Here is a 14,171-nt window from a genome sequence, read left to right on the forward strand (position 1 = left end):
CACAAAGTGGACACTCACAAAGTGGACACCCACAAAGTGGACACTCACAAAGTGGACACCCACAACGTGGACACCCAAAATGTGGACACCCACAAAGTGGACACCCACAAAGTGGACACTCACAAAGTGGAAACTCACAACGTGGACACTCACAAAGTGGACACCCACAAAGTGGACACTCACAAAGTGGACACTCACAAAGTGGACACCCACAAAGTGCACACTCACAAAGTGGACACCCACAACGTGGACACCCAAAATGTGGACACCCACAAAGTGGACACCCACAAAGTGGACACTCACAAAGTGGAAACTCACAACGTGGACACTCACAAAGTGGACACCCACAAAGTGGACACCCACAAAGTGGACACTCACAAAGTGGACACCCACAAAGTGCACACTCACAAAGTGGACACCCACAACGTGGACACTCGCAAAGTGGACACCCACAAAGTGGACACCCAAAATGTGGACACCCACAAAGTGGACACCCACAAAGTGGACACTCACAAAGTGGACACTCACAAAGTGGACACCCACAAAGTGGACACTCACAAAGTGGACACCCACAAAGTGGACACTCACAAAGTGGACACCCACAAAGTGGACACTCACAAAGTGGACACTCACAAAGTGGACACCCACAACGTGGACACCCACAAAGTGGACACTCACAAAGTGGACACCCACAACATGGACACCCACAAAGTGGAAACTCACAAAGTGGACACTCACAAAGTGGACACTCACAAAGTGGACACCCACAAAGTGGACACTCACAAAGTGGACACTCACAAAGTGGACACCCACAAAGTGGACACTTACAAAGTGGACACCCACAAAGTGGACACTCACAAAGTGGACACCCACAAAGTGGACACTCACAAAGTGGACACCCACAAAGTGGACACCCACAAAGTGGACACTCACAAAGTGGACACCCACAACGTGGACACTCGCAAAGTGGACACTCGCAAAGTGGACACTCGCAAAGTGGACACCCACAAAGTGGACACTCACAAAGTGGACACTCACAAAGTGGACACTCACAAAGTGGACACCCACAAAGTGGACACCCACAACGTGGACACCCACAAAGTGGACACCCACAAAGTGGACACCCACAAAGTGGACACTCACAACGTGGACACCCACAAAGTGGACACTCACAAAGTGGACACCCACAAAGTGGACACTCACAAAGTGGACACTCACAAAGTGGACACTCACAAAGTGGACACCCACAAAGTGGACACCCACAACGTGGACACCCACAAAGTGGACACTCACAAAGTGGACACCCACAACGTGGACACCCACAAAGTGGACACTCACAAAGTGGACACCCACAACGTGGACACCCACAAAGTGGACACCCACAACGTGGACACCCACAAAGTGGACACCCACAACGTGGACACCCACAAAGTGGACACTCACAAAGTGGACACTCACAACGCGGACACCCACAAAGTGGACACTCACAAAGTGGACACCCACAACGTGGACACTCACAAAGTGGACACCCACAAAGTGGACACCCACAACGTGGACACTCACAAAGTGGACACCCACAACGTGGACACCCGCAACGTGGACACTCACAAAGTGGACACCCACAAAGTGGACACCCACAACGTGGACACTCACAAAGTGGACACTCACAACGTGGACACTCACAAAGTGGACACCCACAAAGTGGACACTCACAAAGTGGACACCCACAACGTGGACACTCGCAAAGTGGACACTCGCAAAGTGGAAACTCGCAAAGTGGACACCCACAAAGTGGACACTCACAAAGTGGACACTCACAAAGTGGACACTCACAAAGTGGACACCCACAACGTGGACACCCACAAAGTGGACACCCACAAAGTGGACACTCACAACGTGGACACCCACAAAGTGGACACTCACAAAGTGGACACCCACAAAGTGGACACTCACAAAGTGGACACTCACAAAGTGGACACTCACAAAGTGGACACCCACAACGTGGACACCCACAAAGTGGACACCCACAACGTGGACACCCACAAAGTGGACACTCACAAAGTGGACACCCACAACGTGGACACCCACAAAGTGGACACTCACAAAGTGGACACCCACAACGTGGACACCCACAAAGTGGACACCCACAACGTGGACACCCACAAAGTGGACACCCACAACGTGGACACCCACAAAGTGGACACTCACAAAGTGGACACCCACAACGTGGACACTCACAACGTGGACACCCACAAAGTGGACACTCACAAAGTGGACACCCACAACGTGGACACTCACAAAGTGGACACCCACAAAGTGGACACCCACAACGTGGACACTCACAAAGTGGACACCCACAACGTGGACACCCGCAACGTGGACACTCACAAAGTGGACACCCACAAAGTGGACACCCACAACGTGGACACTCACAAAGTGGACACTCACAAAGTGGACACTCACAACGTGGACACTCACAAAGTGGACACCCACAAAGTGGACACTCACAAAGTGGACACTCACAAAGTGGACACCCACAACGTGGACACTCACAAAGTGGACACCCACAAAGTGGACACTCACAAAGTGGACACCCACAAAGTGGACACTCACAAAGTGGACACCCACAACGTGGACACTCACAAAGTGGACACTCACAAAGTGGACACCCACAAAGTGGACACTCACAAAGTGGACACCCACAACGTGGACACTCACAAAGTGGACACCCACAACGTGGACACCCGCAACGTGGAAACTCGCAAAGGCCCCCGCCGGTAGCGGTGGCGGGGCCCTGCCAGAGGTTGTCTCCACCTGAAATATTGCCCGTGTCTGCCTAGTTTGCATTTTGCACTCGGATTTCATGTAGTCCCGATGTTCTTGACACTTTTTTTAATGTTTGGTGTTTTTTTTATTAGTATGCATATGCGTGTTAAAAAAAAATCACCAAAATACACCTTAAAATAAATTGGCCAAACAGCACGGTGCAGGAGACTCGGTATGGCTTTCTAGAATAATCCAAATTGTCTTCATAATTATTATTATTTTACTCTCATGGGCGCAGTCGCTCACGCGACGCGCGATGAATCCAGCGTCCCGAGCTTGACTTCCAGCCACGGCTGACATCAGTGGGCAGTGATATCCAAAGCATTCCCTGGAATCCGTCACTTCACCAACCGGGGCTGACGAGCGTGACGAAGTCTGGTCAAGTCACCCCCATCACCAATAACAGTGCAGAGGGGAAGCCTTTACCCAGCAGTAGATTGACAAAAGGGCTGTAATTTATAATCATCGTTAATATTTCCTTCAGTCACTGTAACGAGAATCCCTGTCTCTCAGCACCCCATTCCATTCTTCTAACACACACATCAGCGACTGCGCTTTCACAAGCGGACGTGCGAAGAAGTGCACGGAGCCTTTTACTCCCAGGGTAGGCCAGTCTCTCCAAGCCCGCGGAAGACCGCGATGATTGAGTGCATTGCCTCTCCGTAGTCGCTCTGGAGTTGAGTTAATAATAATTAAATATGCGCGCGTACGTATGTGTGTGCGCGCGCACACGCGTGTGTGCGCGCGTAAAAAAGGCAAACAGACGAGGGCCTGGTTACACCGCCGCCAGTGACCTGTGAAGTCTTGCACAGTTTGACAAAAACAACCACGCGTGGCGGAGTCGCCGCAGGAAGGAGGGGAATCGCTCGCGCAGGCCGGAATCCCTCGCCGCAACTGAAGGTAAAGCGCTTCCACGCGCAAGCCATTCGGCTCCGGGTTTTGAAATCGGCCGATATTCTTAAAGCTAAAAAGAAAGAAGGGTCAAGGAGCAAGCACCTTCAAACTCCTGGGTCAAGCCACTACTCACGGAAGGCCCCCCCACCCCCTTTCTCCTCCCCACCGACCTCAGAAGAGCCCCCCCGCCCCCCCTCTGCAGAAGGATTTGTTTTATGATCCTCTTCCATGCCGGCCAAACGTCTTGGCGAGTACCCACACTTTACCCCGCCGAGCGCGCAACCTGCCGACCGTCCAGTCGGGGCGTACCTGATTAACCTGCTGGGTGAAGAACAGGGAGAGGGTGCAGGGAGATTTTAAAGAAACTCGCTCTGTCGTTTCAATCCGCCGAGCGCCGAGAGATCGAACCGGTGACCTACGGATTGTCCAGAAGTCCAGTGCTGCTAACCATTACACCAGGGCAGCTGATATTCAAATGGGTAAAAAAACACATTAATAAAAAGGTTGCTTGAATGCGCAAAGGAATAAATGTGTGCTTTCATTAATAGGCTATCTTGCTTGGTTCAAATTATCTTCCGGCGGCATTCGGTTCTCATTTGCGATTGAAGTGATTAACCGATGCGTTACGCTGCCAACATCCCTGGGGCATTGGGAGAAAAAAAAATCCCCCCGTGGAAAATTGAAACAGCCCCACGATTGCTGCTTACACCTGCAAAGTCACTACGAGGACGCGCGCATGCACACACAGTTGTCATTAGCTCTGGAACACACCACTTTTTGTGCAGCAGAGAGAGAGAAAAAAGGCAACGTGTGATTTTTTTTCGTCAATTCTCACCCTTGTTGGCAAAGCAAGAGCAAAAACTCGTGACAAAAGTGCGCACACATTTCTAAGCCTGACTTTAAACGATACACTAAACGAGAAACAAATATTTCTATTTTACCAGGTAAGGCCCACTGAGCTACGTAGCTCTTTTTCAAAAGCGACCTGGCCACAAATGACATCTTAACGAAGTGGCTTATCACGTGGAAATGTATAGCAGCCAAATACTCCAAACGCACGTTTATAAATGGCGAGAGAAAAACTGGAGAACCCGGAGAAAAATGCACGCGCCCACGGGGAGAGCATGGAAACTAATAAACAAAAAAAAACAATCTAACTGCTGCCGTCACGAGGGAGTAACTTCAGTCTGGTCCGTTCGGATCAGCGACTCGAAAAATATATCCGCACCCGGCACACCGCATCCAGCATACCTCTCGCGATCGCTGTGACCGCTAGTCACGCACCACCTACTCCAAAGCGAACCAGTGACCTCGACAAATATCTGAGAAAGAAATCAATCCCTCGCTTTTAATTGTGTTAGTGAGGTCATCTCCTCTCACAAGCGCTAGTCTATGCTCCCAGTTGGTGCCCATTTGAATACCAGAGGCCAGCGCATTAATCACACGCACGCGCACACACAATGTTGTTTGTTGCTACGCATTGATATAAGTATATTATGACTGCCGTGCGTTCTATTCCAGGATGAGCGGGCTCACGGACCTAATCTGTGCCTTGTATATCTGTGCCTTGTATATCTGTGCCATTGGCATCGCTCCTATCTGCACACTGACAGCTTCACCCCTTGTCAACTATTTTGTTTTGACTCCGTGAGCCTCTGCCCGGGATGTGCCAGGTCAAATGAAGCATGTGGTCGGCTCGTTCGATGAGCTCGCAACGACGTGAACTCGCGTGGGGTCTCCCATCGCTGCTGCTTCCCGCACACCCCCCCCCACCGCCTCTCATCTTGGCGGCTTTGATCGGCAAGAAAGATGCAAGAATGGAAAAGCGAGTCGGAAACCAAGGGGGAAATGTGTTGTTTCGCGTGGACACTTTAGGGCCCACTCAAGGGCTCTGATGCAGTCGGAAAAGAACAGGGTGGGAGGAGGATTACAAGAAGCTCCAAATATGGAGACTTGCTGTTGTGTCTCCCCCCCCTCCCCCCTGCCCCTTCCTCCTCCCACCCTGGGAACAGATCAGCCTACAAATGCCATCCTCCCACGTCCCATCGCGACGCGCGGGCAAACGAACGGAATTCGAGAGCCGGGCGCGTCCGGCACTCGCAGGTGCAATTGTGGGGCAGGAGAGCCGGCGGTCGTGAAACCAGGGCATCTTTAAACGGCGATAAATGCAACGGCAGGCTCGTAACGGTGCCCGGCCGTGCCAAGCTCGTGAAACGGGGAGGAAAAAAAACAGCAATTGAGCGTGTTTAACTACTGGGACACAATCTGGCAAGTGACGCATCCAATTAAAATGTCTCCGCGCTGACGCAGCAGGCAACATTCTTCACCCCGTTTTCCGATTTCTGTGTTTTCGCGCAAGTTTCTGTCACCACCTGGCATCGGCGGTGAGCATAAACGCTCGAATCGTCGCGCCAGACCCTCAACATCGCCGGGTCGCTAAAGGTGGCGGCGGATTCAGGGAGGCCCCAGCCGATTGACGATGACGACGATGCTGCTCGTGTGGAGTGGTCGGAAAAGACAGCGGTTTCTCCGTTGCCGTTGGGATATTTGGTGCTTTGGGTGACGTAACGCGGAGTGAAGAGGACGTGGGGGGGGGCCGGGGGTGGTTTATTATTTTTTTAAAGAGCGTCTGGACGTGGCACACAATCCCGAGTTTAATGACTTGGCAAGCCCCTTTCGGATTCCCAGCTGAGCTGACGTGGGGAGCGCCACTCGCAGAGCAATTTTGCTAATGAAGAGAATAATCAGCACATTTCACAGTCTGACTCAGCTCTGAAGGCTTGACTGCCCCTCAATATAGATAAAGTGATTTAGCGCAGGCGACTGCCCAATTAGCTTGTAATGGATTTACAGCCCTTTAAATTAGTCAAGTATTTGTTCAGAACTCATTATTTTCTCTCCGTCTTGCCAAGCTATACACTTCTTGGTGGGATTAAATGTAGAGGCATGCCAAAACGGGTGGCATAAAAGCTATTAAATTGCTCTTAATTAAATATGTTTTGCAATGATTATATATATGCTATCTTGCATTTTTTTATCACAAATGTCGAACCTTATATTTCTTATTTCACTGCACGTGGTGAATTGGTTTCTGGATTTCTAGCAGGATTTTTTTTCTCACGTACTAATTTCTTCAAGGCATCGTAAGATAAGCTTAAGATCATAGCGCGTACGCAGTCATAAAACACGGGATTTTTGTGTTGCTTGTGCACAACTGCTTCCTAATTTGGACTTTGTACACACAGTTGTAAACGTGTTTGTAAACATGTCAGAGAGATAAATATCCAACATTTTTTTTAATCCTACACAAATTGGAAAAACACCCCGGTGCGTGCACATGTCTACTGCCAGTGTACGACATCAAAACAATATCCAATCACATTTTTCAAACGATTATTTTCACATTCTCCGCACGATTTACCAAACAATTTGTCGCTGCAATGAACTCATCATCATCAAGCCATGATCAATCCACTGCTGGATGAAGGGGTAGGCTAACAAAACGAAAGTTGCTACATTCAACAAACAACCCTGGATAATTCAAGATATTCGAAAAATAATATTGACATTTATTAGCAACGGCAGCAGAGAACAAGCAGAGCGTCCCTCCTTTCCCGTGAAATTGTGGCCACCACACGGAGGCCGCACGTATCATCTTCGAGCACGCGGAGTGATCTAATATCACACGGCGCGAGCCCTGAAGTGCCTCTTTTATCACCCCCGTAAATCACGGAGCCCTTCCCTCCCCACACTGCACCCCACTGCCCCCCACACCTCCTGCCCTCCCTCTCAAACCCTCTACCCATTCCACAGACACAACAGCACTTGATTACACCGAAGCTCTTTTCCCCGATTGATACAGGATTGAGTGTCTCCAGCCATCTCAGCCGAGCTCTCCATCTCAAGACTTCCAAACTCAATTGGAGAGCGAGGCATTCGTTTAGGGATAATAGGTCCAATTCTTCTCTTCATCCTGTGTTTATTATGTAAGTGGAAATCACTTAGCATGCACGCTGGCGTCTAAATGTGCACAAGCGTGCCTGTGTGTGTACGTGCGTTTTCACCGTCAAATGTTAATCTACACATTGGCAATGTTTTTTGTTTAAATAACAACTTTACACTCACAAATGCATTAAAATAGGTAGACACGTGGATATATATACCTCGAATGACACGGCATACATTCCAGAATTATTTTGATGCTGCAGAAATGTTGCCATTTTTTTTGGAGAGCCCAGCTACCGTGGGCCCTCTGTTGTCACTCGGGGCAGTGACGCAGCTTCGGAGCTGCGCCACTGGAGAGACAAAGATGGTCGAGCGGTACTATCCACGCCACTCCCTTCGTGTATCATATCAGTCTTCAAAGGTGCTCACATGATTATTGTTCTGATGATGGCAGCACCAAACCATTGGTGGAAATGCCACATTCCTGTAGCGCTCATTCTATTGACCATGTAGTTATTATGACGATGAGCTGCGTAAATAAAGGCCATTATTATCATTTACAAAATGAGCGTGCACACACGTGTGTGTGTGTGAGTATTATTTTCTTGTTGTCTGTTGTTCTTGCCACAGCAAGGGCATTATTCAATCACATCAACCTGCAATAACAGCACCATCTCCGTGTTCTGTACTCCTGATTCCTGCACCGAGGCCCACCGCTCAGAGGGGCACCGGTTAGCAAGCGCCAAGTACTAGTCTGTAGACCCCCCTGTTGCTCCAGGCTCGGTGAGGTCATCATTGTCATCGTCATCATCAGGCGCGTCATAACCGGGCGTGCCTTTGGGGGGGGGGTTCCCACCTTCGGAGGTGGCCGTCATTTTTATGTACGTCGAACTTCTTCCGCACATGGTACATAGCCATTGTGCTAAACAACAAACTATAAAAACTAAACTTTTGATTTATCCAGGTCAGGCCCACCGAGCTTTATAGCTCTTTTTCATGAGCGACCTGGCCACAAATGGTAACTCAACGAAGTGGCTTATCATCACGTGGAAATGTAAAGCATCCAAATACCCCAAATACACGTTGATTCTAAATGTGGAGGGAAACACCGTAGGAGCCGGAGAAAGATCCACATGACTACGGTCCAGAAAGACACGCAAACTCCAAATATACAGGGCGCCAGGGTCGGGATCGAACCCACTGCCTCCTGCATACCAGGGGAGCTAATGAACATCTCGCCACCGTGGCACCGCTGTGCTAATCGGAGATGTAGGGGGTTGAAGGACAACAAACATGTTTAAAGGGGCCCGAGTAATCAACCACCCCGCAACAGGAACAAAATATGTCGTTTTTAAATCGACAAAAATCGATTTCACCTACGAGTCGACGCAAAGCCACGCGGGGTGCTCACCGTCAGGTGCTGGAAGAGCCAGGCCCGCATGATGTTGGTGGCCACCTTGGGGAAGATCCCCCGCTTCTTCTGCCTCTTCTTGTCCTTGTCCAGGTCGTCGTCGTCGCCCGTCCCTTCCGACGCCACGCTGTTGTCCATGCCGTCGCCTGCCACGGGGCCGTTGGGGGGGGGAACAATTGATAAAATAAAGGTGTCAAGGTGAGCCCCGGTGGACACCGGTAAGTAGCAACAATGATTATAGAATTATTTACAGTTCTTGGACCGGTTGATACGCGACTCGCCACTGACATGGGCCCAGGACGGGAACGGAACTCGGGTCGCCAGGCGAGCCACTGTGCGGCAGGCTCAAGTGTGCGAAGGGAAAAAACGTTGCGGCGACAACATTCATTTGCATTCGTTAGGGTTTGTGATTAAGATAAAGGCTGTCGTTTGATAAAGGGACACGGTTTTAAAAAGGTTGTGTGTTTCACAAATATTCCGTATAAATACATCTTACTTGTTTTGATACATACAAAACAGTAATGGTAAATATTTTCAGTAATAATTAGCCCTTTGTCGTTTCATCGGTCGATGAATGCCCATCTCATGCTGCCGTTGTTCACCGGCGGGAGGGAGGGGTTATTTGACCGTACTTCGACACCCCGGTCAGTGTTGGGGTTGGCGGACGTGCAAAACCCAGCGAGAACTTCAGGCCGCCACTTGCCACCAATGTTAGCCGTGGCCGCCAATCAAACTCGGCTCGCCCGGCTTCACGTCACGTGGGGAGGGGGGGGGGCGCTGCGAACCCTGACCACACTACCGAAGTTTACAATTATGAAAAAAAAACCTCACCGCACAAAGTTTCACCTGCCAATTAAACATCCTCCGCTAGCGCCGCAATCACGGCGGCGGCTCCTCAACGCCGGCAACAGCCGCCCGGTTGGTGGCGAGAGATAGCGGGGAGCGGGGGGGGCAATCAAAGCGCCGCCTTGCATCTTGCCGCCGCCACCGCCGCTCATCTCTCTCGTTCCTTTCGTTTGGCGCGATCCTCACGGGGGTTGGGGGGCTACAGCGGACACCCCCGCCTGGAACGGCGTGCGAACGGAACGCCGTGCGTTGTGCCCTCGCCCGAGCGAGAGGTGCATTAGCGGAGGAGATGGGCGTCAAGGCCTGCCCCCGGCGGCAGCAACTTGCCTCCCCTAGCCCCGGGGCAAAGCCAAGCCTTGAAAGTGACTGCCTTCGGGCCTTCTAAATTATGGAGCAAACTCTACCCTCCAGGGAAGGGAATGGGCCCAGGCTGGCGTTCCCATAACTTTAACCCCCCAGCCCACAGTCGCCAAGCATGCTCCGCTATCCATTTAGGATAAATAGCATCACAGAATTAATATTTAACAGCTCGGGGTATTTTTTTCCTGCTTTAAAGATAAAAGCAGCCCTAGCCATGTGACAGGCTGAAACTTTATGAGGAAGGGGGCACAAAAGGCTGTTATGATGAAAGTATATGGTTTCGACATGAAAGTTAAAATGGATCTGCCTTTGGGACCGCGCAGACGATGCTGTCATTTTTGTCTGGAACTTTATTTTGTAATTTAAGATAGGGCGTTAATTAGGACAATACTCGCAAAGCCACGGAAAAGCCCAACGCATATAATCACTGCGTTGCTGCATACTTACGCCCTGTAGCCTGGGGAATAGAACAAACCACACGGCCCAGAATCCTTTGAATAACCAAAGGATAAGCCATCAAGTCACGCGAGAAAAATAAAACTCGTCCAAATATTGTTACTTCTGCTGCTCGGATCTGTCACGCCACATTATCGCACGAAAAACTTGCGTGTTTTTCAAACCCACCTCATCAAAAACGTGAAAATGTATTTTAGCAAAATCTTAAGGATTTATTTTGTTGGCATTCGCATTTCAAAGCAACATGTTGCCTATTGGTCACACTCATGAGTGTATAAATCATGCCTGCGATGCCTTGGTGGTTCGGTTTTTCATTTCTACTATTCTTTAATTCACACCGCGCAACACCTATCCCCGGACGAACCTTAGCCCCGGAGGATGGGGTCCAGGCCTCGGTTGAAGCTAGCGTGGCTACGTGCGGGCAAAAAACGAAAATGTGGAGGAAGAAAAAGAAATTCAAGAGGCTCACGACGCCGCCTCCGCCTCCTCGTCCTCCATAAACAACTGTGGAGGCTCATTAGAGACGGAGGCGCGGGCGCGGGGACCCAGGTTTCCAGGCCGGGCTTAGATACCGCGAGGAAATGCCGCGGGGCAGGTCCACGCGACGGCTAATGGCTTCTGACGGCCGCCTGGAAACGTGGACGCGGTAACCCGCGCCACCGCCTCCGAGCCCCCCCCCCCACCACTCCTCCAACTCCCCCCCCCCACCACCCCCCCGCGCAACGCTTCCCTCGCGACAGGCACGGGAAATGTCAGAGTCTCTGCCCATGGGGTCCTGGGGGCCGCGTGCCAATTAGGGGCGGCAGCGGCGCAGCAGAGACACCGCGGGTGAGGGACGGCCGCTCACCCCCGCGGGCCCACCTCCCCCCCCGCTATAAAAAGCCGGTGCTCACTTGACACACAAACGTCAGGCCACGTTTGAATATTCCTCCATGCAGATTAACCCCATTTCCACTGCCCTTCCTTGCCTTCAGTCAATCAATCACTTGCTTGCTCGCTCGCTCGCTCAGCCGACCGCTCTCTCGCGGTTCTCTCCGTCGCTCAGTTTGTGGATGTTCATGTTCTCGTCGTGCCTTAGAAGGGAAATGACTCAATATCGAACGTGGCTGAAACGGAGCCGGAGTTATTCTGCGCGCCGTGCCCGTTACGCCGCGCGCGGAGTAAGTGAAGAGGTACGCTCGCGTTCAGCGATTGTTTTGTTAACGCCGCCAAAACGCACGGAATACGCCAAGAGCCGACTGCTGTTAGACGACGGTAACCATCGCCGTTCAATTAATTTGCACGTAATTGCACGAGATCCCTGCCATTGCGATCGTCGGTTTAATTTTATTAAACAATTACGCGCGCCGTGCGTAACGCGGATTATTTACGCGGTTATCACACTCTGCCGCAGCGTACTGTGCGGACGCAGCACGGCCGTAATTAATATAGGCCAACGATGAAAAAGAAACGTGGCGTCATGAATCTCAAAGAAATCATCGACAATTGTTTTCAATTCACTCAAGCGGGCACAGAGAAAACGACGGCGTTGTCGGTCGTTGTACCGTTGTGCGGCGTGCTCGGGCTGTACCGCACAACCTGAACAAGCTACACTTTTTTTGTTTGCCACCCCCACCCCCAAATATCCCCCCCTCCCACCCCCACCCCCGCCACAGTAGCCCCGCATACCGCATTTACAACCGGCGCAGCAGCAACTGCAAAGCCGCGTAAAATAAAAAATCTTTCTCAGGGCACCGGGATCAAACTTCCCCCGTGCCGGGCCAGAAGGGCCTAGGAGCGTGGCCTGCCCCACCGCGGGCCGCTCGGGGGTTCGTGACCCTCTTTACCCCCTGGCCGTACCCCGGCCTCACAACACCGCAGGGTCCTTTCAAGGGTTTTTTTTTCCTCCTGCCGAGGATTAAACCCTCACTTTCTCCCCGTGTTTCATCCCGGCTCTTCGGAATCAAAACGGCGTTTATCGCATTCAGTCGGCGCTCAATGGGCCCAAATGTTGGGAGCAGCGGGGGTCTCCCCTTTGTCTGGGATTCCCACATTTAGCGGCGGTGGCGGCCGCAGGAGGAGCAGGCTGGGAGGACAGCTTTCCCATATGGTCCCCTCCGCCAGATTCCACCCTTGGCGTCACCGTGAACATCTATTACCCTCGCTCCACTCATGGGTGGTGTGAATCGAGCGCAAAGGCCCCCCCCCCCCCCCCCGTTGTCATCGTCACCACCAGCTGTGGTCACTCCACAGCTGGATGACGAAGACCTCTCCGAGCTGTCACCATCTCAGCACCTGCACGCGAGCCGCTTTGTTTGCTGCGTCTCCGCAGAAGGCGTCCCCCCCAGGATCCGTTTCATTCCTTGTGTGCCACAGCGGATTCTTATTGCCATCTCGTAGGCCATCCAAGCCGCACTTTTACTTCTTTGTGAGCAGCCAGGATGATATAATTAACCTTCGTATGTTCACTAATCCACGGGTTCCTCTTTCTGTTCCTTCACTCACCTCTTCATTTGGATTAGACACATGCCTTGTTTTTTTTTGCGATTCTTCTTCTTTTAATCCACGTACTTTTTTTTTATTGGTTTCACATGTTTACGCACCGAAATATTCTTCTCCGTTTTTTTCTTTTCTTGCCTTTTTTCGCGGGCCGGAAGCCGCGCCCATTAAAAACGGTTCACCAAAAACGCGACGGCCGACGCGCCGTTCGGAAACAGCGGGCCCCCCCCCCCCGGTTCCTTCTCCAGCGCCCTGGACCGTAGCCATCGCTCCGCGGGACTCGTGAATCGCCACATTTATGGGGGGACGTGTTTACAAACGTCAAGGGGTGCGGGATGCGGCGATGAAATAAATGCATAACGAGGGCCCTAAATAAACCGCCTAAAGTTTAACGCAGTGCGGGGAACACTTGGTGGTGGAGACACATCAAAACACCGGGAAAATGTTGTTGATCAACAAATCAAGCGCCGGAACGGGGGAATGTGCCCGGGTCTCTCATTAGGGCCTAACCGCAGTGCTGAGTGTAGCCCGCGGGCACGGAGCAATGAGCTGAACTGATTGCTGCTGCGTGTGCCTTCTTGCAGGCCCCCCCCCCTCGCTCGCTCCTAATGAGTCTACCAAAAAAGCCAATTCATCTCCCATTAACTCCTCGATGTTTTTAAATACTACCATCACAGCAATGGGGCGTGCAGGCTTAGGAACGGCACAGGAGGAGCAGCAGCAGCAGCAGAACCGCTGCGAGATCGGCAACGGTTTACATCTGCGCCGCGTTTAAAGGGCACGCACGCAACACACGCACGCAACGCAAGCAACGCACGCAAGGACGCCGAACGTTGTCACAGGACCGCTGGCCATAGAACAGATTACAGTCGGCTTTGATGCTGCCTCCATTTATTTTCTTTCTTTTTATTATGCGACGTGGGGGGGGGGGTGGAATCTGTTGTTTTGTTCCGGT

The 14,171-nt window shown here is 51.5% G+C and overlaps 1 protein-coding gene across 1 annotated transcript in view; it reads right to left on the minus strand.

Annotated features, from left to right (window-relative positions):
* LOC144944054 (homeobox protein Meis1) overlaps nt 1-14,171 on the minus strand; it is a 96,400-nt gene that overhangs the window by 42,007 nt on the left and 40,222 nt on the right. The window contains exon 8 of the mRNA XM_078872093.1: nt 9,077-9,222. Within this exon, the coding sequence (XP_078728219.1) occupies nt 9,077-9,222 (146 nt within the window). The remainder of the gene's footprint in view (nt 1-9,076; nt 9,223-14,171) is intronic.

The sequence above is a fragment of the Lampetra fluviatilis genome, chromosome 33 (genome assembly GCF_964198595.1).
Source record: "Lampetra fluviatilis chromosome 33, kcLamFluv1.1, whole genome shotgun sequence".
NCBI classification, from domain to species: Eukaryota; Metazoa; Chordata; class Hyperoartia; order Petromyzontiformes; family Petromyzontidae; genus Lampetra; species Lampetra fluviatilis.